Here is a 23,642-nt window from a genome sequence, read left to right as displayed (position 1 = left end):
CAGGAGATAGTTAACAAATATGTATGGAAAGGAATCACTTGACCCACCATGGAGGTGAAATACAGCGTCTGTATGGGAGCGTACAGCAACATTTACAACAGTTTAAGACAGGAACTGTAGAATAATATTGTATCCAGATGAAACTGTAAAATAGCTGAAGAACTGGTTTTATGCAGTTGGCATTATGTTGTTAGCCAGAACATTGTGGCTAACACCTTGACTTTATAAAAGTGGTATATGATCTTTAATGACAATAAACAGAAGTCTTATGAAGGACATAAGCAGAGATTTGTGTGTTGGGAGTGGCCCATAACCAATCTAGATTGATTCAGTGAAAAAAAACCCTTCCAAGTCAGAGTTAGTAGTACGCAGATCCCCTTGGCTTAAACATTTTAAGGTTGTACATTTTGAAATGTCATACTTCAGAAATGGATGTGTGGTTTTTTTGTAATCTTTTTAAAAGATAATTTTGTATGGTTATCAAGTATGCTGTCGTTTCTAACAAGTGCTTCAATCTGTATGTGCAGTCTTTGTACTCTGGCAATATTTTAAGTGTTTTGGGGGGGTTCCCCGAAAAGAATCACTACTGAATAAAATAATTTTCTTTTTGTGTTCCTAAAATGAAAAATTGGCAGTGCGATTGTGCTTTAGTTGGTAGTGCTGAGACAATGGTTCGTTCATTCATAATAGATAAGGGAAGATATCAATTTGTCTTTACTATTTTACGTGAGCAAGTAGTATTTTGGAGTTTGTTGCCTTCTCTTATATTTTAAATATTGGTAAAAGTGCCTAGAGCTGTTGGGAAAGGTGCTTTCAAGAAGTTTGAAGAAATAAAACAGTAAAAATAAACAAACTTATTGAACACTGTCAGCATTCAAAGCATGGTCCAAATTACAGAAGACACAGCTCATGCTCCAAAAGAGATTTGTCTGCATTGGACAGATCATCATTCCGACACTGTACGCTAGGCAACAAAGATGATCAGAAGTTCTGATCTCAAAGTGGTCTGATAACCTATCATTAGAATGTGCCAATTTATTTGTTGTTGAAAGACTTTGTGGAAGAAATGTGTTAAGGAATTTTAAGAGCTGATGGCAGGTCAGCCTGTTGGATGGGGAAGTCTTTTCCTAAGCATCGAAGAAGGAATGGAAGCAGGCATGATGAGGATATGTCTACGCTACAATGGCAAAGGGTTTTTTCCCATTGATGTCGGTGACCCACCTTTCAGAGGGGGTAGCTAGTTTGACGAAAGAATTCTTACATCAACCTAGCTGCTTCGATAGTTGGGGTTAGGTCAACATGACGCAGGGTGTGAAATTTTTCACAGTGCTGAGCATTGTAGCTTGGTTGACCGAAGTTTTAGGTGTAGACCGGGTCTGATGAGAGTCTAATGATGGGGAAGTCATGTTAGCTGGCTATGTTGAAGCCTAATGGGGAGCCAGGACTACATTGTGGGGGTTTCAAAAACTCTTGTGGCTGCTGTTTTGCTAAAATAGTTATGAATAAGACCTATGGAGTTCTGAAAACTATAGTAGTGCCAAGTTTGATAACTTAGCTTGTTGATCATCCTTTTTTTTTTAATAGTCATGTAACAAAACACTGTTTCACAAATTTAAAAACAACACAAGGCAAAGCACTGATATGGCTTACACGCACCAGAATCTCTGTCTGCCCCACCCACAATTGCTTTCACTTTAGAGACGACATTTTTCAATTATTAGTCGTCTACAGTTTTTCTGGAAGAATTTTTCTCTTTGCTTTTTAAGGTGTTGGAGATTTTAGATTTTACTTGTTTAGGAAAGGTGAGGTATGGTAGTTTCCTGTGTGATCTGTAAACAACACACTTGTTCTTCATGGTTTGTCAGATTTGTTGGGCTTTTTGAGAGTTGTGGTTCAGGAGATAAGAAAGGACCAGAGTGATTTTGAAAGGAGCATATTATAACCAGTTCTATCTTTGGTATCCCGTTTTCCAAAAATTATTCTCCTGTCAAAAATAAACAAACAAACAACTTGTTTTTGGAGCAAGTTGCACCCGTTTATACTTCTTCTTAGAATGTAAAGGTAAGAAAGAGTTTGGTCTGCAAAATACATAGAAATTATACACAGATTTAATAACTGATCATATAAACTTAAGTGATAAAACTTATGTGCTAGAAAGCTGAATCTCTAAAACTTAAAATAAGTCTAAGAATCAAATAACACCATCCAACAGGCTTTAATCTACTAACCTAAATCAAAAAGATCAAAGAAAGTTGTAACTAACAGCAGCATTTGGTGGAATACTCCTGTAGAAGCAGGAAAAAGCTAGAAATTACATGTCACCTTCATATCCTGGCTTCCTGACCTTGTTTTGAGATCAAGCCCTCACCATACCAGCTGTAACCATTAAGATCTTGCCCCCAAGGGTTAAGTAGGAGAGAAACTCAGCTGTCTATAGGAGAGCAAACACTGAAAGTTCCAGCCCCTAACATGCCCAATTCAAGGCAATCTGCGTATGCTTGTCATTCAGGCTTGTCTCTGCAGTATTGTAGGGCAGCTCCAAGCAGCTTGTTTGTTTCTGTTGTGTTGCTGCTGTTTGAGCAGTTCACAAATCACACTTTGCTTCAAGACGATTTCATAAAGACGATAGTCGTACCTTGGAGATACTGTTAGTCAATTTCAAGGTAGCATTTTTTTCTGTAACTGTTCATCTGTTTTATTTGTGTTTAGGAAGCATGGAAAGTATTTTACATAAAAATGTATTTAAAATCCAACCATTTTTTCTGTAGTGAATTTTAGGCTAGAGGTGAAACTATTTGATATTTCAGAAATTATTACAAATGCAGATTTAAGACTTTGACATATGTTCAGTTTATTTTCACTAAAATGTTACCCGGACTGTAACAAGTAACTCCTTTCTTGTAAAAGGTTACAGCTGTTCAGAAACATTTGAGTGCCTGAAACAGAACAGTGCTAATACAAATGTCCATTGTTACTATAGTAGGTAGTTTTGATCTTTTGTTAAAGCATAATTATATGTAGTTTCTCACTTGTTTTTCAGAGTCTAAATTAACTAATGTGAGATTAAATAACTGGTTTTGAATTTAATGCAGGGATGAAGTACATTGAAAAGTATATTGCAAAAAATTATTAGGATGTCTAGCTTAATAAGAAAAATATTGCTGAAGTGCGATGGCTTTTAAAAAACATCTGTTTTTGCACATACAGTGGCTTTGGTAAAGTGTCTGCAACTACTTACGGATAATGCATTTTATTTTTATTAGCAAGTAAACTGATATAGTGGCTAAAATAGCTCTGCTTGATGTGCATTGACGTGCATATTTATCACTTCGGTTGCATATTTAATACACAGTATTTTTCTCAATTAAAGAGAAAAAATTAAAATAATTAATAATGGATTTTTTAAGGATATCCAAATATAATTTTATTTTGAAATTTGGATGTGTACAAAAAATTTCAGCATAACATTTACCAGTTTATATCATAATTACAATTCAGTGGGCATGATATAATCAAGAGATAAACAGAATTTTTTTTAGGTACAGAGCCTTTGTTAGTGCAACACACTGCTGTGGAGTGAATCTGTAAAATATGCAGGTTTTTAACCTGTTACATAACATACCTTTCAAATTGGCATTGTGGTGGTTTGTTATAGCAGTAATTGTACCATAGCAGTGGGTTTCTTTTTGGTGTCGTTCTGCAAGTAACTCCTTTTACACACCCAAAAAGAGAGAGAGATTTTGATTTTGAGTGTGCATGGAATAGGGTTATTTTGTATAAGAGTATTAGTGATTATGAAAAATAAGTACCCTTTATATGGTAATAGACAGGTTTCAGAGTCACTAAACTATAAATAAGATTAAGTGTAAGGACAGTACTTCAGTTGTAGGCAATGAGTTTTTACTGCTTTCTATGCTCTTAAATTTTGCTGAGCTATTTCTACTAATACACTGAGATAAATAAAACATATAAAATATAAACATATACATAAAACACCCTTGTCTATAGCTATATATCTTTTTTCAAAACAGTAATTCTTGCAGTGACTTATTATAATTCCTTCCCCCTCCCCCCGTGCGTTTCTTTTTTTGTTAAACCACAAATGTGATGGTATTAAAAACAAACAGCAATAAACTGGTAAATCCTCTTCAGGTAGTTTGCTCATACAAAATTATTAAATTATGTTTGTATATATTTATTTATACTTCAGAAAAAAGGGCTGGTCAAAGCACCACAGACGGTTCCAATAATAATCTCTTTTTCATAGCTTGTACTAAACAAGTTAACTTCTGGTTAATAAGATACTTACGAAGGTCTTAAATATATTGTTTTCCCCACCCTTGGCTCTTTTCCCCAATTCCCACTCCTTCACTTCCTAGCTGTTGATGGGTTACTTTGTGTGCCAGCTGAGTGAAATCAATTCACTAGGTGCCCATTTGCAGCATGATCTACAATCCTGGCTTGGTGACATCTGGAAACTCCCTGTTATAGGAATTGCAATTCCTGACCCAGCCTTCAATGCAGGAAATGAAATCATGGTGTCCCAGGTTTAAGACAGGCCAGCTTGTTAGCATATCAAGCTGTTGAAGGGGTGGAGGAAAAACAGCTTAACAGAGATACTGAATGTGGCAAGAGAAGGAGAATAATTTTTTATTCTGTAAATTTGATGCTTTCTTCTTCTTCTTTTGTATGGCTTGGGTAGGTAGAAACAACTACATGCTTTATTGTGATTGTACCCTAACCATTACTGCATGTCACAAATATTTAGATTACTGAAAAGCTATTTATCTGCAAAGAAAGGCATGAATATATTCAAAAGTGAGACTATTATGCTTCTGGTCCACCTAGTTCCTGTACAGTTAAAAAAATGCACAAATCCCAGACAAATAGGAAACAAATAGGTTCAGTACCATCAAACATCCAAAATCTAGTGGTAGCATTCATAAATATTTAACACTGGTATACTCAACATGTTAAAAAGACTGTAACATGTTTAAAAGTTAGTGTTTTAAAGGTTGCTGAGAATTAACAGTTGCTACTGAATAAAAACTGAAGATGTCTCTTCTTACCCCAGATGGTAAATCTTACAGTAGACATAAACTAAGTAAATGAAAAGTGTTCTACATGTGGAGAGGACAGACCTTTGCTTTTTGTTATCTTCAAGTAGTTTTCCTTCACTAAATAATGAAGGCTTTTCAAGGACAAACTAGCGGTTTACAACAAAATAAAAAGCAAGAATCAGGAAATTGAAAACCAGCTCCCACATATTGTGAACACACAAAAATTAGATGCTAGAGAATTTTAAGAATGTCCATCTGAGAGCCAAAAACAGAGATCAACAATAATAAAGCATTTAAAAGTTTATTGACTTCTGAACAAATACTGCCTTGATAGAGAACTAGGCTCTCCCATGAAAGCCAGTATCAAAGACTAGGCACCACCTGTTACTTTTGTGAACTTTCGGGAAGGGAAGCAATGGCAAAAATAATGTTGGTGAAGTGAAAGGGGAGAAAGGCCTCTTCAGAATGGTTGTGCATTGAATGAATGGTATAGTAAATGGAGCCTTGGAAGGATTTATCGGAGTTTATAGAACTGAGAACAAGGTACACACTTGTGTATTAAAAAATCTGTAGTATTATGGGACTTGAATCCATTATACTGTTTCTTCTGGATGGAGAGTAATGGATAGCTAAGAGTGTTAAATATTGCTCAGTTTAAGAATGTGTCACTTCTTGCAACACTTAAGATTAAATTGTTTCAGACAAACTTTTGGCATGGGGAGATATTTTCATCTCATCAAGTATCATGCTTATTATCAGGACCATCATGTGCTCTTAAAAAAACCAAAATAAAAACCAAGCAGTTTTAATGGGCTGTTATATATATAGCCACTATATAAATCCATGGTACACACACACCTTGAGTACTGCGTGCAGTTCTGGTTGCCCCATCTCAAAAAAGATATATTGGAATTGGAACAATAGAGAAGGGCAACAAAAATTATTAGGTATATGGAACGGTTTCCCTATGAAGAGAGGTTAAAAAGACTGGGATTGTTCATTTTAGAAAAGAGGAGACTAAAGTAGAATCTGATGGAGATCTATAAAATCATGAGTGGTGTGGAGAAAGTGAATAAGGAAGTTACCCCTTCCCTTGCCCAATGAAATTAATAGGCAGTAGGTTTAAAACAAACATAAGGAAGTACTTCTTCACACAGTCAACCCTTGAAACGTGTTGCCAGGGGGTGGTATGAAGGCCAAAAGTATGACTGGGTTCGGTTCAAAAAAGAATTAAATAAATTCATGGAGGACAGGTCCATCAATGGCTATTAGCCAAGATAGGGATGCAACCCCATGCTCTGGGTGTCCCTAAGATCCTGACTGCCAGAAGCTGGGAGTAGGTGATAGGGGATGGGTAACTTGATACTTGTCCTGTTCTGTTCATTCCCTCTGAAGAATCTGGCTCCAGCCACTGTCAGAAGAAAGGATACTGGGCTAGATGGACCATTGGTCTGGCCCAATATGGCTGTTCTTATGTTCTTAACTTTTTAAAGATCTATCAATTATCTGTGCTATATAGCTGCTTCTACCAAATTTCCACTACGTCATTCACATCTGAATTTGCACTTCTGTCATTCTCAGCTGCAAGCATTATTAGTCCAGATGGTATTTCTTGAACTAATGTTTTTTTAAGCCTGTGCGTTTTTTTTAACAAAATTTAAAGCAATGAAAATTCTTTCAGTTGCAGCCAAAGTAGCAGGTGAACTTAATCCAAGTTTTAAAAGAACATGGAAGTTAAGGAACACCAAATCCTACGTTTTTAACATCATTAGGTATTAGGTATTTCCTGAAGGCCTTGCAACCCAGATGGTAGAGAGGTCTGCTGAGTAAGCAGGGGTCAGTGTTAACACTACAAATAATAGAGGGATCACTCATAAAACTGTTCTATAACATTGCCTTTATATGGTGTAGTAGCTTCCAGATATGACAGTGCTCCAAACTATTGGCCTTGTCTGCATCACTGAAGTACCTTCTCTCAGCAATTTCCATTGTCAAGTATATAATAGTTAAAGGCAATTCTAGCTTCCTTTTGGTGGTAATCCAACTGGTGTAGTTTCTAGATGGACATTAACCTTCAAAATGCTGGCCATTCAGCCAGCCAGACCAGTGGGTGAGTTTGTGTATGCTATATTAAAATAAGACTAAAGTTACAAGCAGTCTTTAAGAATCACCAGAGCTGCAGTAGCCATAGCATCAATATGTGTCTAGAGTTTCCATCCATCACTTCAAAACTTTCATTTGTAAATCTAAATAAAACTAAATTCTGGTGATATACAGCAGTGAAGTGAGTCGTTAACTGTTGAATATTCTGAAAGATTTTACTGAATCTTATTTTAGTCTTATTCATAATTCTCAATTTTTCATTTTTAAGCCGGTATGATACCAAAATCTTGATAAGAATTTGACTCATTGCCTTTTAATATCAATCTTTGTATACACTAGAGTCTGACACAATGGAATTAGGATACTGTAATACGTTATTCTGACCTTCTACTTGCTGTGTAACTTCCTGTACTTTTTAAAACCTAATGAACTTTGAATAGAGAACAGAATAGTTCAGTGAAGTTTTCAATTAAACTCTGTATAATGAGCTAATTGAGACAAAATTCAGACTTCTTGGTGGTACTCTCTTGACAAGTGCTTTTTAGTTTATATAAAAGCAGAAGATATATCATCAAACCTAATGAATAGAAACAAACCAAACTCTTATTTTGCTTTATGACCGTTAAATTACATTGACCTCTCTCCAGTTCTGTTCCAGCAAAGCACTGAGGCTTGTGCGGTAGTCAGTCCCATTTACTTGAATGAGGCTAACGTGCTTCAAGATAAACAGGTGCTTAAATGCATTGGTGGAAGACTCCATGAAAACTGACAAAATTCAAGTTTCTGGTGCCTTGAAGGAACGACTACATCAGCTTTATCTGTCACAATCCTTATCTCTTGAAACAGTTCACAAGTAGTCTGATCACCAAGAGAGGTGCTTGAACAAATACTGAGCTGTATCAAATCTTATATGCCACCTTGTGGAAGATGGCAGGCTGTAATGTGATGTGACCTGACTCGAATCAAACAGCTTCTAAACAACTCTTTCTGAAGATTGTCTCTAAATTTCCACATGAAGAGATTTCTAACGTTCAGGCAGAGACCGCATCTGTTTAGAATACCATTTCATCTGGTCTTCACAGAAGATGTTAAACTGATGCTCCTTTGCGTGTTTTTAGTGAAGGCTGAAGATTCCCAGGGTGCTGTCCAGTAGTAGAAGTAGTGGATAAATGTGATGTCCAAAGCTGGCGTTCCCTTAACACTAATAAGAGGACCTAATTTCCAAGTCCATGTATGGATTACTGTATATACAGTAGCCACTCCATTTACCAGTAAGCATTGTGTATATATATTTAACAGTTTCTTCTTAAAAATTTTGAAGTATGATTTATTAAAATAGTGTAATTTTAGTAAATATTTAAGCACTTGCATGGTGCTTTTTATCTGTATATTTCAAATTGCTTTACAATCAAGTAAACGTCATCCCAATTTTTCTACAAATAGGGAAACTGAGCCACAAAGCTCAAATGGCTTGCCCAAGGGTGCACAGTGAATCAGTAGAAGAAATTATCTTAGATCTCTTGAATTCCAGTTCTGTACTGAATCCATGGGTTTTACATGTTTTTAAACAATGTGATACTTCCTTAATAATAGAGCAGCCATTATGTAATTTTACCTATAGAGACCAATGTCCAACCCACTTTGAATGTACTTTCATATCCATTCATCTAGAATAGTTATTAGCGACATCACATAAAGACTTATTTCTTTTAATCTTTTCAGACTTGATTTAAAATGACCATGATGCTGACAAAGATTCTACATGAACTGATTATCCAGTATGATTATAGATGTTGTGGTACTTAACTGCTACAAAACATGCCACACACAATCAGTCCTCCAAGAAGCGTTCTTACATTCATTGGTATATGCTACAAATATGTTACACTTTAAGACCAAAAACCAACAGCTTTCATCTGGCTGAAGTGTATGGGCATCTGGTATTCTTGCACACTTTGTTGTATTATTGATAGCACTAATAAATACTGATGCACTGTAATTTCCTGTTCAGAACTAATTAACAACGTCATCCTGCAGCATATCCATCCTATCCATCAATGAGCAAATATAAGCAGACAAAAATTCCTAAAATGTGGCCAGAAAACTCAATAAGAGCTTTCTTTTTCTGGATGTTGAGCTATGTCCCCTTAGGAGCCTCTTTTCGAAGCTACCATGCAGCTCGGGAGAAAACCAGGCTGTTTAAACACAGCAGTGTTTCATATAACTAATGTCTTTTCACACTGAGACAAGCTTTAGCAGCCACTTGAATTTACTCTTCTGTGCTTGGTGAAAAGTTTTTTAAAAGGGTTGACTTGTTTGAAGCAGGGGAAGAGAATATTCAGAAAGAATTTGAGGAATTGGACCTTTGAGAAAATACTCCTGTTTAGCAAATGTGTTGGTTGTCATGTTCTGACTAGTTACTATTTAGAGTTAACTTCACAAAGAATCTGGCTCTGCATATGATCCATAACAAATAGCATTGGGTGCATTATCAGAGGTTACATTTTCCTTTAGTTTTAGAAGTTGAGGATTCGGAAGGATAACATCTGAGACACAGCACCAGAGGTTGCCACGGGCAGCATTCCATTGTGCGAAAGCACTTTCTGCTCAATATTAGCTATTCAATTGGTTGAACAACTCAGCTGGCTGAACATTCTTAGCACTCTAAATGCTCAGTGGCAGTATAGGAGAAGAGAGCTAGTTAAACTTTCTTGCTTATCTTTCATTCTTTATCTGTGTGTTATGTCTTCCTGCAAAGTCTAAGGCTATGTCTACACTAGAGACCTTACAGCGGCGCAGCTGTACCGTTGTAAGATCTCTTGCATAGTTGCTCTGTGCCAACGGGAGAGAGCTCTCCCATCGACCTGGGTGGCGGGTATCCTAGGCCAGGGGAGGCTATGCCTCCCCAAACAGCCTGGTGTGGCTCCGCCCACTCTTCACCCCCAAGCTCCCTCCTGCAGTCCCTGGTGCTCTTCCATGGCCCAGGCTGGCTAGGGCTGGGGCTGGGGCAGGCTGGCCTGCCTGCTGCGGGGATTCAGAGTGGCTGGGGCCAGGGCCGTGCCACCCATCTGGCACTCGAACTGCACAGCCTGGCACTTGGACTGCGCGACCCGGCCCTGGGGGTGCTGTGGCTGCACCGTCCAGGGCTGGGACTGGGGGCTACAGTGGAGTGCTCTGGGCTCCTGCAGGGGTGGAGGGTAGGAGAGGAAGGAGAGGGACGGGACTTCGGGCAGAAGGGGAGGGGCCGGGGGCTAGCCTCCTCCAACGGCCTGTCAACCTGCCCCCCATGCCTGTCAACATAATTAAACCATCCCCAACAAGCAGTGGTAGCTGTGTTGGTGGGAGAAGCTCTCATGCTGACATGGTGCTATTCACTCTATCACTTACGCCAGTGAAACTTACGTCACTCGGGAAGGTGTGTTTTTCACACCCCTGAGTGACATAAATTTTGCAGACATAAGTGGGAGTGTAGACATGGCCTCAGACCAGTAAGTTACTACTCACACTTAACACCTGTCAGACTATTAATCCTAGATTTTAATGTTGCATTTAATCAATTAAGATAGCTAAAGTGGTTTTAATGACCTGATTTATCTTATTTTTAAAAGTATGAGGAAATTATTTTTAACAGTATCTTATTCTCACTCTTCTTCTATCAAAAAAAAAAATCTCCAAAGGTAACTTGTGAAACAAATTCCTATATTGTTTTGTTTTGTTTTGTTTTTTAAAATTATCCAAATAATCTTCTCATTCCTTCTTTCAAATCTTAAAACAAAATTATAGTTAAAAAGAGAGGCAGATTAGCTGTTGCTGGCACCTTAGACTCTCATTGGCTTTCAGCCACCCTCTCTCAATTGCCGCTCCAATGTATGTAACTATGACCTATTTACTGTGTGTGTACAGAACAAAATCATCTTTAAGAAAAACTTTTTTCTTTAATACCTTTCTTCACTGTTTAAGCTAATGCTTACAGCACAGTGCACATCCTAATTGTCTTCAGGATTGCTGCTGCTAAGAAGGGTGAGTTCCTCAATGAGCTCAGTGGAAAATAGCGTAAGCCTGGGATTTTGTCATATTTTAATTTTTTTAATTGAAGTTTTGGAAAGCATGTTGGTTGTGTTAGGTATTCCTAGTTTAACTGTAGGGTTTGTGCTGCTATTATACATTATCTCAAACATCTACAGAGACTTCTAGGTGGAAAACTAAAGTGTTTTGATTTCTTTAAATAGCCTTTAAAAAGAATCTCTTCAAAATATTTATAAGCTTGGTTTTCAATGGCTAGTGGTTGATGTGAGGGGAGGGCAAAAACTGTAACCACCACGTTGATTACTGCTAAATGCTGGCTGCCATGCAGCCCTGTCTCTCTCACTAACTGTTAAAAGGTGTCAGCAAACTGCAGTGGACGGTTTTGATGGTTACTTTTAGTTTACATTGAAGTCTGTTTTTATAAATAGTACTCTTTCAGTTAGTCTTTATACTGACGGAAGTGAACTGTTTCCAGCCAGCTCAAGGGTGCACCACTGCTTCTCAACCACAAGCTGTCTGTAAACCAGAGGCAGCCAACAGTGTGTGTTCATTTGAATTATACATTTTGGTCTGGTGTCACTTTTAACTTTGGGTTTTGGTTGAACAAGTAAAAGGCCTTTGAAACAGCCACACAGCTGCCTATGGCTCACTTCCATTCCCTCCCTGCTGATGCCCTTTTTTGGGAGAGAGCTCATGCTTCTCTCTGCCTCTTTTCTGTATGCAATGTAGCTCCCTGAATGGGAGGCAGGATTTGGGGAGCCCAGAGTCCAGCTCTTGAAGGACTATCTGTGCGCTCATCTGCAGGGATATTTGGAGGGCATGTTGGGGCTGGTAGTAAGAAGACTGCAAAGATCCACAGGCTGTGGCCTTCCAGGAAGCCAGCTGGCCGTAGAGACTAGGACATCCCTAAGAGCCCACTTGCAAAAAGCATTCAGTCTTCACCTTTTGCTTTTGAAAACTTTAACCTAGGGGCTCCCAGCTAAGAGGCTGATGGTTTGAGCTGTTTCCTGCTGAATTGCCGGAGGCTTTGTGCCTGTGGTTGCTACATACTACTTTGAAGACAGTTGTTTTCTTATTTAGTGAAGAGTGGAAGTTGGATAAAATCAACTTTAGACCCCAACTATCGTGTTGACTATGATCCCCAAAGGTGATTATTATGTCACAGTTTAGCTTTTTAAAATCTGATGCATTTTTTTAATCATTACCACAAAAAAAAAACAGCCCATCTCTTATGTGGTATTTATTGTGATCTTCTTATCAGGCTTTAACTTTTTGTCTCATTTATTCTGTTGCCCAACTTAATCATTTCCACTGATGTAATAATCAGTTTTTTAACATATAAGATCTCCTTTTCAGCGTGGTTGTCCTTGATTCTTAGAGAGAAGCTTATTTTTCCATTGAAGAAATGTACAACAATGATGTACTCTGCATGGAGAAACAAAAACATGTACTGAAGAACTTTGCTAAATCGGGGCTTTAGGCCTCAACAATACAGTTAGATCCACTGGCAGACCCTTATGCCTGCAGAATGCCCATGCTGTTTAATGTAGGCAAGAGTTCACCTACTCTTGGATCTAGTTGTATGGACTGGGGCCTATATGGGGATCTAGTTTCAGGACTAGGGTCTTACCGTTTTCTATATAAACTGTTTTGAATTTTTGAACACTGGAAAAAATTATGCCACCTGCTAAATTTGGTTTATTTAATTTTCTCTAGAAATACTGCAGACCCATCTAGCAGTCGGAGTATGGCTATGAACAATGGCAATAATGATTTTGTGGTCCTGAGTAATGGCAGCATCCTCTCCAGTGCTACCGGTCCCAGCATCCTTTCAGCTACTGATGGAGGCATTGCAGCCCAACACCTCCCCTCCAAGGAAGCACCAAGAGCAAAAGTGAGTCCAAATGGATGCCTGCAACTTAATGGTACAATCAAACCATCCTTTCTGCCTTTAGACAACCAAAGAACTCAACAGATGTTAACACAATGCTGCCACCCTTGCCCATACCATCATCCTTTAAGTAACCATAATAAACAGCAAGAATGTCATTCACTGGCTGGGAGCACAGCACCATCTCCTATGACTTCCTGCTGCCTGCAGGCACATACTGAATATTCAACATCTGTCTGCCAAAAACATACACCTATGTATCAGACCACCTGCTGCCTTCAACACTCCCCATCATTCTGCCTTCATCATCAGTGGCCTGACCATTTTCAACATCAGTCTGTTCAACAACATGTAGCCAGTGTAAGGTGAGTGGAATGAATTTTCAATGGTGTTCAATATGCAACTAATTCTACATGTATTCCATTTTACTTTTTACAAAAATAAGAAAAGGTCAAAAAGGAGAGTGAGTTAAATCTTTTATACATACTGTTTTGCAGACAATAATAAAATCTGAGGCATACTCCACTTAAATGCATGCAAACTGTGTGGATGATATACTTTATCGTAATAAGAAAAGGAGTACTTGTGGCACCTTAGAGATTAACAAATTTATTTGAGCATAAGCTTTCGTGAGCTACAGCTCTCTTTATCGGATTCATTCAGTGGAAAATACAGTGGGGAGATTTATATACACAGAGAACATGAAACAATCGGTGTTATCATACACACTGTAAGGAGAGTGATCACTTAAGATGAGCTAATACCAGCAGGAGAGCCGTGGGGGGGAGAAAACCTTTTATTGTGATAATCAAGGTGGGCCATTTCCAGCAGTTGACAAGAATGTCTGAGGAACAGTGGGGGGGCGGGGGGAGGGGGAATAAACATGGGGAAATAGTTTTACTTTGTGTAATGACCCATCCACTCCCAGTCTCTATTCAAGCCTAAGTTAATTGTATCCAGTTTGCAAATTAATTCCAATTCAGCAGTCTCTCGTTGGAGTCTGTTTTTGAAATCTTTTTGTTGTAATATTGCGACTTTTAGGTCTGTAATCGAGTGACCAGAGAGATTGAAGTGTTCTCCGACTGGTTTATGAATGTTATAATTCTTGACATCTGATTTGTGTCCATTTATTCTTTTACGTAGAGACTGTCCAGTTTGACCAATGTACATAGCAGAGGGGCATTGCTGGCACATGATGGCATATATCACATTGGTAGATGTGCAGGTGAACGAGCCTCTGATAGTGTGGCTGATGTGATTAGGTCCTATGATGGTGTCCCCTGAATAGATATGTGGACACAGTTGGCAATGGGCTTTGTTGCAAGGATAGGTTCCTGGGTTAGTGGTTCTTACAATTATTTGACAAGCATCTCCATGCTTTAGAGCAGGCACTTGCAAGGTAGCAGATGGCTTCACCCTAGGGGCAGAGGGGTGGCTTTTCTTGTCCCTGTGAAAAGCCATTCAGTTTGGCTCAGCTCTAATACTCTGGGAGGAAGGGGGAATTACCATGTGTCCATGCTCAGTAGAGGCTTGTTAGAGTCTGGCAGCTAGATTTTTAGGGGATTCCATCTGGATTGCGGGTGATCTTTTGCACAGCTAAAAAGTACTTTCCTTGCCATTGCTCCTCCCAGTTGCCGGGGGGCCACTGTCACTGGGCATCAAAACTGACAGCAAGGACACCATCTTTCTTGTGCTCTCAGTGCTAGCCTTTGTTGGAGCCCAGATGTAGAAGGCAAGGAGGAAGTTTCTGGTGAAGTGGAAGGGGTGTGGAAACCAGGGCAGAACATTCCCTCTCCAGAACAGAACTGAGGATTTCTCAGTCCCAATAGTACTCTACTGTCTAGCAAAGAGTTATGCACTGGCAGAGTGTATGGGTAGTCCCCCACTCCACAGCAGATCAATATAAAAGGATAACAGCCCATTGATACTCCCAATTAGTAGAGCTGTTCAAAATATTTGTCAAAATAAATGTCATTAGTTTTTCAACCAAAACAAACATTTTGGTGGAAAATTTGTTTCATCTAAATGAAAAACCAGGAACCAAAATTTTGGCAGTAAAAATATTCATTTTTAGTGAAAATGTTTTGAGTTTTTGAAAATAAACTTTTTAAAATAAAAAATGATTTTCAAAACCCAAATTGATATTTTTTTCATCAATTTTGTGATCAATTTCCAAGAGGAATTTTTTTTTTCAAATTTTCTTGCATAAAATAAGTTTTTCACCAGCTTTCTACTTAATTGTGTTAGCTCAACTGGTAGAAGTCTGTGGGCCCAAACTTGCTGATGACCCAAGTGACAGCCAGTATAATTCCACCTAATGAATTTGTTTTCTGGTTTTTTAAGCTTACAAAATCACATACCAAAACCCTCCTGCATTATTTTAATGTTAAGGTTCAAATTCAACCACTGCACGTCCAAGAAATACCAAAATTAAGGTTAGCCTGTGCAACCTTGATTTTTCCTCTTTATGTGTTTGTATGATATAGTCTTAGTGCACAGGATGGATGCTGTTCAGGGAATGAATCAGGTTTGTGTAGTGAAGGAGACTGTTGTCTGTAGGATAACAAGGGAGGGATCTGCAGGAAGAGAAAAGATGGTCTGGTGGATCAGGCAGTTGAATGCTGCCCAAGAGAACTTACTGGCTGAAATGGACGACGTGAATTTACGTATATTGTGATGCATTGATTTTCAAGTCAAATTTGCTCAATTTTAAAAGTAAAAAGATGTTTTTTCTAATGGCTACATGAGGGATCTTGAGGCAAGCTGCATTTTTTCCTCATTGCACCTCATCACCAGTAATAATAATTCTTTAGGATAAGTTTCAGAGTAAACTGCTACACCTATATAATCCCTATGCCAGCAATAGGGTTGCATTGCTGCAAATACAGACAGAATTTGACCCTGCAATTAAAACTTTATGTAGCATCTGCTACTATTAACTATTGGTGTTGGGGTTCTCTATCCATCATTATATGAAAATGTTCAGGATATTTTTCCTCCAAGTTTCATTCCTTTTATAGTGAGCAAGTTTTCTCAGAGGAGATTTTGCAGCACTGCTAATAGGTGGTCAGACTCTGAATTTCTCTATCTTATTCCGAGAGCTCATTCCCCTAGCCAAATGTCTTTGATAATCTTCAGCTTGTCATTTAGGTTTCATGAGGTGACCAGGACTCTGAGGCTGGGTTCTATGCTGAGAATTGAGGGGAGATACCTTATATATGAGGAAAGTATGCTCTCATAATTATTTGAAGTGCAACACCCCCTCACCCTTCTGATCAGAAGTCATTTTGGTTTTGCTTGGGTTGAGCTAGCTGCTGTACATCTAGGTGCTGGTCTCCTGTATGTATTGTGACATGGCTTGGATGGTTGCATTCACAGAAAAAAGTGTACAACAGAATGTCCTCAATTATGCTGTTGGCAAGAGAACTGGTGTTTTGCTACCTCCCCTACAAATGGTCTCACGGCTATTGAAGAGTGGGGATTGATCCCTGTGACCTTGCTTGTGAAGGCGCTTGAAGGGGAGGACAGTTGTCCAATTTACTGTTTGTGGGCTTTGTCGTGTTAAAATGAGTATAAAACAGTAAAACCATATTTCTGTTGCTAAATAAATCTGATAATATTGAATGCACAAAAGGAATGGATCTGTTGAGTTAGTGCCATTTTTACATACTCACTTAACCATACTTTAAACCTCAAAAATTAGACTGATTAGTTTCCTTTACCAGAGATGTTTCTTCATACATAAACTACTTTGGAAATCATCCAGTTTTAGAATATTTGTGTGTTTTGACAGAAGTATTTTTAAATGCAAGTTTTCCTAAGTTTAATTAAATTTAGTATAATCAAGCTAGCTTTCATTGCTGCTGTTCAATTGTATAAATATATATTCCGGTATTGGTTATAATTGTGGAGTTGGAGAAGAAGGTACATTATATGGAAAGAAACTTTGCACAAATCTTTTCGCTAAAATTTAAAGCTTATAGGCAAGTAACTAATTATTTCAGCATGGCTGGTTGTGTCGTTTTTCAAGCCTAAAGCGTAACATTTGTCAGTGACCTAATCTTAAAAGAATTAAGGGCTGGTATATCCCTATGGATTAAAGAGTGTAAAGAAGAGAGATTGAAGTAATGCACATTTGTGCTCGCCTTTTAAACTGAGCTGGATTGCAGGCTTTATAATGTGTTCAACTTGAAATTTTGTAGTTTGACTACATTTACAATAAAATATCTACACCTAACAAGAACTGTTTAAATGAGTGCAGTCAAATTAATATATTTTTGAATAACTTTTAAAATCTCATTTTACTCAGTTTTTATAACCTTTTATAGCTTTAAGACTTAAATCTCTTTCATTCACTAAATATTTGTGTTTACATGGGAAGAACTAGTTATCTGTTTACAGAAGGTTGCACATGGAGGGGCCTGGGCTGCTGCTATTTTGTTTTACAGTGGGGGCGGGGGCAACATTGTAACCTGTTAGGAGTGGGCTGAGTTTTGTGGTGGTGGGTATAACACATAGAAGAATTGTTTGCGAAGTCCATGCATATAAAAGTAGATAAAATAGACAAATGTTGGGCCTAATAACACTGATCATGGCCTTTTAACAAATCAAACCTCTGAGATTTGAAAATCTTGGGTAAGAGATGGCAAATGTCTTCAGTGTTAATTCAGGACATGGTTAAGAAAACATTTGAATTAACTCTCTTGCCATGAGCAGAATATCTCACTGTAAAATGGTTTAGCATCTGTGAAATCCCAGCTGTCTGCCCAAACTATAGAATTAAATTACCCAGACATTAAATTTCACTTTCAAACCAATGTTTTCTGAACTTTATTTTTCATAGAGAGGGTTGTGGTTTATTTTTAGTTAGTTTTTTGGAGGGCTTTCTACCCCCTCCTCCTTTTCAAACACCCCCACATCCCAATGATCCTCACTGGGGCTGAGAGAGGCGGAGCTTTCGCACATCAGCAATTCTCAAACTGTAGTGCTTAGAAAACTGGCAGGTCACATTGGTCTTATTCTTGCTGCACCTGTGTTTTCAGCTGCTTCTATAGCCAACCAAGGTACTCACCCCAAAGAGGCAGATGGAGACAAGGGGGAGGAACCAGCAAAACCATGATTAGAGTCTACTATCCTCCAAAAGGAGGGGAAGTAGTATGACCCACCCTGACAACCAGAACCACTGGTGGGACTGGAGCTGCCAGGGAAGATGGAGACTATGCAGCATACATGGGGGAGAGAGGAAGAACAAAAGACAATATGATTAATTTTTCAAATGGAACAAAACACTGCAATAAATAAAATTAAAAATACTTGTAATGCTTTCTTTATATTTTCCCATTTCAGTTATTCACATAGGGCTGATATGCAATATAAATGGAATGGGATGGTAAGTGCAAAGATTACCTTTCTTAAAATGTAGTCTGAACTACGGAAAGCATGATGATCCTGCTGTAGGCGGTTTCTTTTGGAGCAAAGTTGCACTGTTTTACTCAGGTTCATGTGCTTTTTTAAAAAATAGACAGCTATAGTCAAAATACTGAATGACATCCTTGTTAACCTTGATGTTGAGTCTTCTAGAATAATCTCTTTTGTGTCATTCAGCCTAGAGAACTTAAATCTATATATTCAAATATGAACTGAATAGAGGCAAAGGGGAGGAGGTCATACTGCAGGCAAGTGAACCATTCCACTTAATCTCCTATGAATACGGCAGTTGCACACCTATAGGATTGGGTCCACAAATGGACACCAATGTTCTTCGCACATCTCCAAAGTAGAGAGAGGCTCAATATCTTCCCAAATCACTTGCATTTTGAGGTGAAGTTGCAGAAACTCTTGGCTGCAGCTGATAAACAAGTAAAATGTTCTGTGTGAGGTGACAGAAGTATCAGAAAGTTAAGGAGACTAATTCATGATTCTTGATAAAAGTACAATACTCATTCATGGTGTTTCACATATACAAAATACTATACAAACAATTGAGCCTTTCAACTCCCTGCAAAGAAAGAAGGTGGTATCCCCATTTTACAGATTGGCAAACTGACACAAATAGGTGGTGGTTTCTCTAAGCCAGTGGTGGGCAACCTGCGGCCCATCAGGGTAATCCGCTGGTGGGCCGGGAGACAGTATTTACATTGACCATCCGCAGGCATGGCCGTCCGCAGCTCCCAGTGACCGCAGTTCACCATTCCCGGCCAATGGGAGCTGCAGGAAGTGGCAGCCAGCACATCCCTGTGGCCCACGCTGCCTCCCGCAGCTCCTGTTGGCCGGGAACAGTGAACCGTGGCCACTGGGAGCTGCGGGCGGCTGTGCCTGCGGACGGTCAATGTAAATACTGTCTCGCGACCTGCCAGCGGATTACCCCGATGGGCCGTAGGTTGCCCACCACTGCTCTAAGGTCACGCTACAGTGTTGTCAACGTGAAGCATTCAAAAATTCAAACAACAAAAATATCTTTATATTGATTTAAAATTGATACTTCTAAAATAATAAATTTGGCTTTATTTTCCTTGTTTTTTTAGCCTTTAGCTTTACATCTTTTTCTTAGCAACCATGAGTGCTAAAAATTTACTTTTTAAATGAAAGCTGAACTTCTCATCTTATCACGTGATTCCAGGAGCTGAAGCTTTAATAAGCATATCACATTTTATGAGAGGAGATAAAACTGCAGAAGTCAACAACAGGTGCAGACGCAGCACATCAGTGGCAAAGCTGTTCACATTTGAAGTAAGACTAAAATACAGTACTTTACATAGATACATAAAGTACCAGCAAAGTGCTAATGTTTTCAGACCTATCATTCATCTTCCGTTGCAAAGGTAACATTCAATCGATTTAAGTCCACTTTTAAAAAAACTGTTGTGGGGTCACTAATTTAAGTCTTGAGTTCTGGGATTCTAGGATCTGCTATATCTCAGAGTTTTGTGTCACACACTTGTCTAAACTGCATTTTCCAAAAGCTTTAATACAGTTGTCCTTTTAATGAGTGCCTTTAAAAAAAAAAAAAAAAGTGTTTTATAAAAATAAGTGGCTGAAAAGTTGTGAACTGGGGATGGAATTTTTTTTAGCTGCCTCCTATCCATTTTACAGTTTGCTGCTAGTTACTTGGCAGACAGCTGAGAAGCAGAAAGAAATAAAAAGTTCTTGTTTTTAAAAAGCCTTTTTAAAAAGAGTGGAAAGGTTTGCCAAATACCAAGTCATAATAACATGACTTTGTTATGAAACAGCTCCCTCCTCAATTCCAGGAAAAGGGTATTTGTTATCTAGTACATTCCTCAAGTGCTTGCAGAGCTGCTATATATTATATTTAAGAAGAAATTACTGACTTTAACATTTTAGGAGGTTATTTCTCACTTCAGAAATATTTTAAAACGGTTCTAAAAATACTTCTATACTGTATCTCATTTAAAAATAAAAGATTTTGCATACTTCCAAACACCTTTCAATATAAACATATTTAGTTTACAATGTATTTCACACATTTAAAGGTTCCTTTGTTTTAATTTTTATGTTGAGGTATAAATAACTTTTTGTGTACAGTGTATGTGCATAAACCATAATAAAGATCTCTAAGACAGAGACTTATCCCAATAAACCTTGCTATAAAACTAAAATAATACACACGTTTCCAAAAGTAATCACTTATTCAGATCACCCAGAGGGGATGGTTCTGATCTGTTTCATCAACATTCAAATAGCTAAATGGCAGTTTCTGTTGTTCAGTTACTTTGCTTCTAGTACCCAGTGGTTTGATGTCCGCCCATAAATGCACTACGATTCCACAGTATGTGCCAGTAATTGCTGCGTGGTAGTAATCTACATGGCGACAATAAAGCATTCCCAATCCCGTCCATCTCTTTATTCTCATGGGGGGGGAAAGGTTTGCTTCACACACTCTTGTGGAATTATTTTACTCTGAGTTCCCATGGCGGCTGAAATTACAATGCTAGGGAGAGCAGGGGTCCCAATTTAGCCAGCTCCTTTCCTACCCACGAAATACCGTTGCTCCATGGGATACCTATACTGGGGCTTCCATGCGTCAGGGAAGGGAAAGGATAGTGAAACAAACTGTTACATCTCTTTTGTGACACCAGCCAGGTTTGCCAAATCTGGGTTCTGTCCTCTTGTGCAAGTGAAGGGAAAGAACTGTCCCTCTGACTGAAATGTCAGGTTGGCTCTATTTTCTTCCCCCAAACTGACTGATCTTCGAGTGTCCATTTGTCAGCCTAGGCTTTTAGTCTTCACTTGGACTTGCCTTTTATAAATTAGTCATACTCAGTCTTAATAGGCTTGTTCCGGCTTAATAGGTATTCTTAGATCCCATGATGATGACTATTGTACATAAGTTGCTTATGAAAACAATATTCTGTATTTTTCATTAGCACTTGCAGGGAGCTTCAGGCAATGGGATAACATGCAGAGACCACAGTGGAAAAAAGGCAGTTCATAATTAAATGCTTGACAAAATTAAAATAGTCTGTGCAAGTCAAAACTAAATGGTCTTAAACAACTTATTCATTAAGCAATCTAATGACTTTTCCAGGCTTTTTAATCATACTAATTAAGCACTTCTATCTGTCTAGACGTCAGATTGCTTTGAGCTAAGTGTCTATGCAATAGCAAAAAGAACTTCTAAAATTCCTGCTTTGGTCTGTGTGCTGCAGAGTACCAGAGTCTTACAATCTTTTGACCTTTAGAACCTGGTGCTTGTAAGTGGCAGAGACCAAGTGTGTTTGAAAATGAATTTCCCATGCCCTGGGTCCCTCACCTTTCCATGAACAACAGAATAGTTAGTACTTAACTAGTGATCTACTAGGCCTTTGAACTGTAGGCTTCAGAAGAGATAAATTAACAGATAATAGAAAAGGAGTGGCAAACAACATAACAAGTCCATCCTTGTTTACTAAATTGGCTGGAAAAATAGCATCAGCTGTGCTCCCCTTTAATAGGATGGTCTGGTTTTGTGGTAAGGCCAACTTTTAAAATTTGCATAAATTACATAAAATTTTGTTTGTGAAAGCCTTAAAAAGTACATGCAGAGCAAGAAAACATGGCAGTTTAAAAAGAAATGTGGGATTTTTTTTTTTTTTGGCCAAATATATTGTCTGTTTTCATTCTCCAGACAGTTTTTATAATAGACTTGTAACAAGGTTCAGTTTCAAAACAAGACTGCACTAGACATTTTGGGGCTTGAGGGAGAAACTAGACTCAACAAGGCTGTTTCTGTGGTTTTCAGTATTCTCATGGAAAAGGTGTATGCAGGGGCTGGGTATATTCCTAGTGTTCTGAGGCTTTTTTCTATGTGGGGGATGAAGAAGATGGGTTTCAAAAAGCAGCTTGTAAATAACCACAGTTCTCTGTATCTAGCCTTCCTACAATCTGTCCGTCCTTCCCTGTGACAGCATTTCATAATGCCTCCTTCATCCTGCAGCAAGTGATATAATAGGTGACACACACATCTCTCAGTGAAGGAAAAGTACTTGAACAGAGAAGGAGGAATAAAAGTGTCTGTGTGAGAGAAAACAGCATGACCATTTCTACACTACAGGGATTGTTACCAGCAGAGCTATAGCACTATCGCTGTGCCACCATAATCCCATAGTGTAGAATGCAGCGTATGCAAATGGGAGAGTTTTTCCGTCAGTATAGGAACTCCACCTCCCCGAGCAATGATAGCTAGGTTGAGGGAAGCATTCTTCTGTCAACCTAGTTGCGTCTACACTGATGTTCGGTTGGCATAGCTAAATTGGTCAGGGATGTGGATTTTTCACACATTGTATGACATTGCTATGGCAACCCAGATTTAAGGTGCAGACCCAGACCAAAGTCTGATCCTTCTGAGTGTAACTGACATTAATTTTGTTACAACAATAACAGCAGTGTGAGATTTCTCCCCACCACCCTTGCTAAATAAGCCTTTATCAATATTGCATTGATGTTCATTCTACAAGTTGTCCAGTTGCACTAGTGGAACAATATACATGTTTTTACATGTAGAAATCCTGGGTTTACTGGAATCTTAGTAATCATTCATTGACATTATAGAATGTATTTAAACATACTCTCCAGAAATAAAACTAGTTTTGAAAATAGTATTCCGTTGCTCTAGTATAAAGGAGAGGAGGTGACTACTGTTATATAAAAGCATGCACTATATATTGAGTGGTTGAAACATTTTTTTGAGAGTACGCATGACATGATTTACTTAGCTGAGTATTTACAAATATGAATTATACTGGAAACTGAACTTTATTTTGTTTCTAGTTCGGAGGTGCAATGTGTGTTAAAGGGTGATAACAAAAATAAATTCTAGGCGTTATATGGGAATTCTAATAAGTTGCTCATTACAATAATTAAGTGAGATGACAAAAGGTTTGACATTAATTAGAGCCATAGCAATCTGGTCATTTATACTATGATTACTCACTTTTTTCATCTTTGTATCATCTAAAGGAATAAACTGTTGATTGTTCCTCATGGAAACAGTTTTTCAGTCTTTGGTTCTTTCAGTGTGCAAACCTTGGAAATCTAAAAATATAGAATCCTTTTAATCTGCAACA

At 38.3% G+C, this 23,642-nt stretch overlaps 2 protein-coding genes across 7 annotated transcripts in view; both read left to right on the top strand.

Moving 5' to 3' along the window:
- Positions 1–23,642, top strand: part of BROX (BRO1 domain and CAAX motif containing) — a 493,186-nt gene that overhangs the window by 162,104 nt on the left and 307,440 nt on the right. The gene's annotated exons all lie outside the window — the stretch shown is intronic.
- The window catches only part of DISP1 (dispatched RND transporter family member 1), a 160,371-nt gene that overhangs the window by 101,992 nt on the left and 34,737 nt on the right, over positions 1–23,642 (top strand). For all 6 annotated transcript variants that reach the window (XM_077813711.1, XM_077813709.1, XM_077813712.1 and 3 more), the window contains one exon: positions 12,906–13,445. In XM_077813711.1, the coding sequence (XP_077669837.1) occupies positions 12,937–13,445 (509 nt within the window). In that variant the 5' untranslated portion in view covers positions 12,906–12,936. The remainder of the gene's footprint in view (positions 1–12,905; positions 13,446–23,642) is intronic.

The sequence above is a fragment of the Eretmochelys imbricata genome, chromosome 3 (genome assembly GCF_965152235.1).
Source record: "Eretmochelys imbricata isolate rEreImb1 chromosome 3, rEreImb1.hap1, whole genome shotgun sequence".
Lineage (NCBI taxonomy): Eukaryota > Metazoa > Chordata > Testudines > Cheloniidae > Eretmochelys > Eretmochelys imbricata.
The sequence above is the reverse complement of the archived record's forward strand: the minus strand, read 5'-3'. Positions and strand labels throughout refer to the sequence as shown.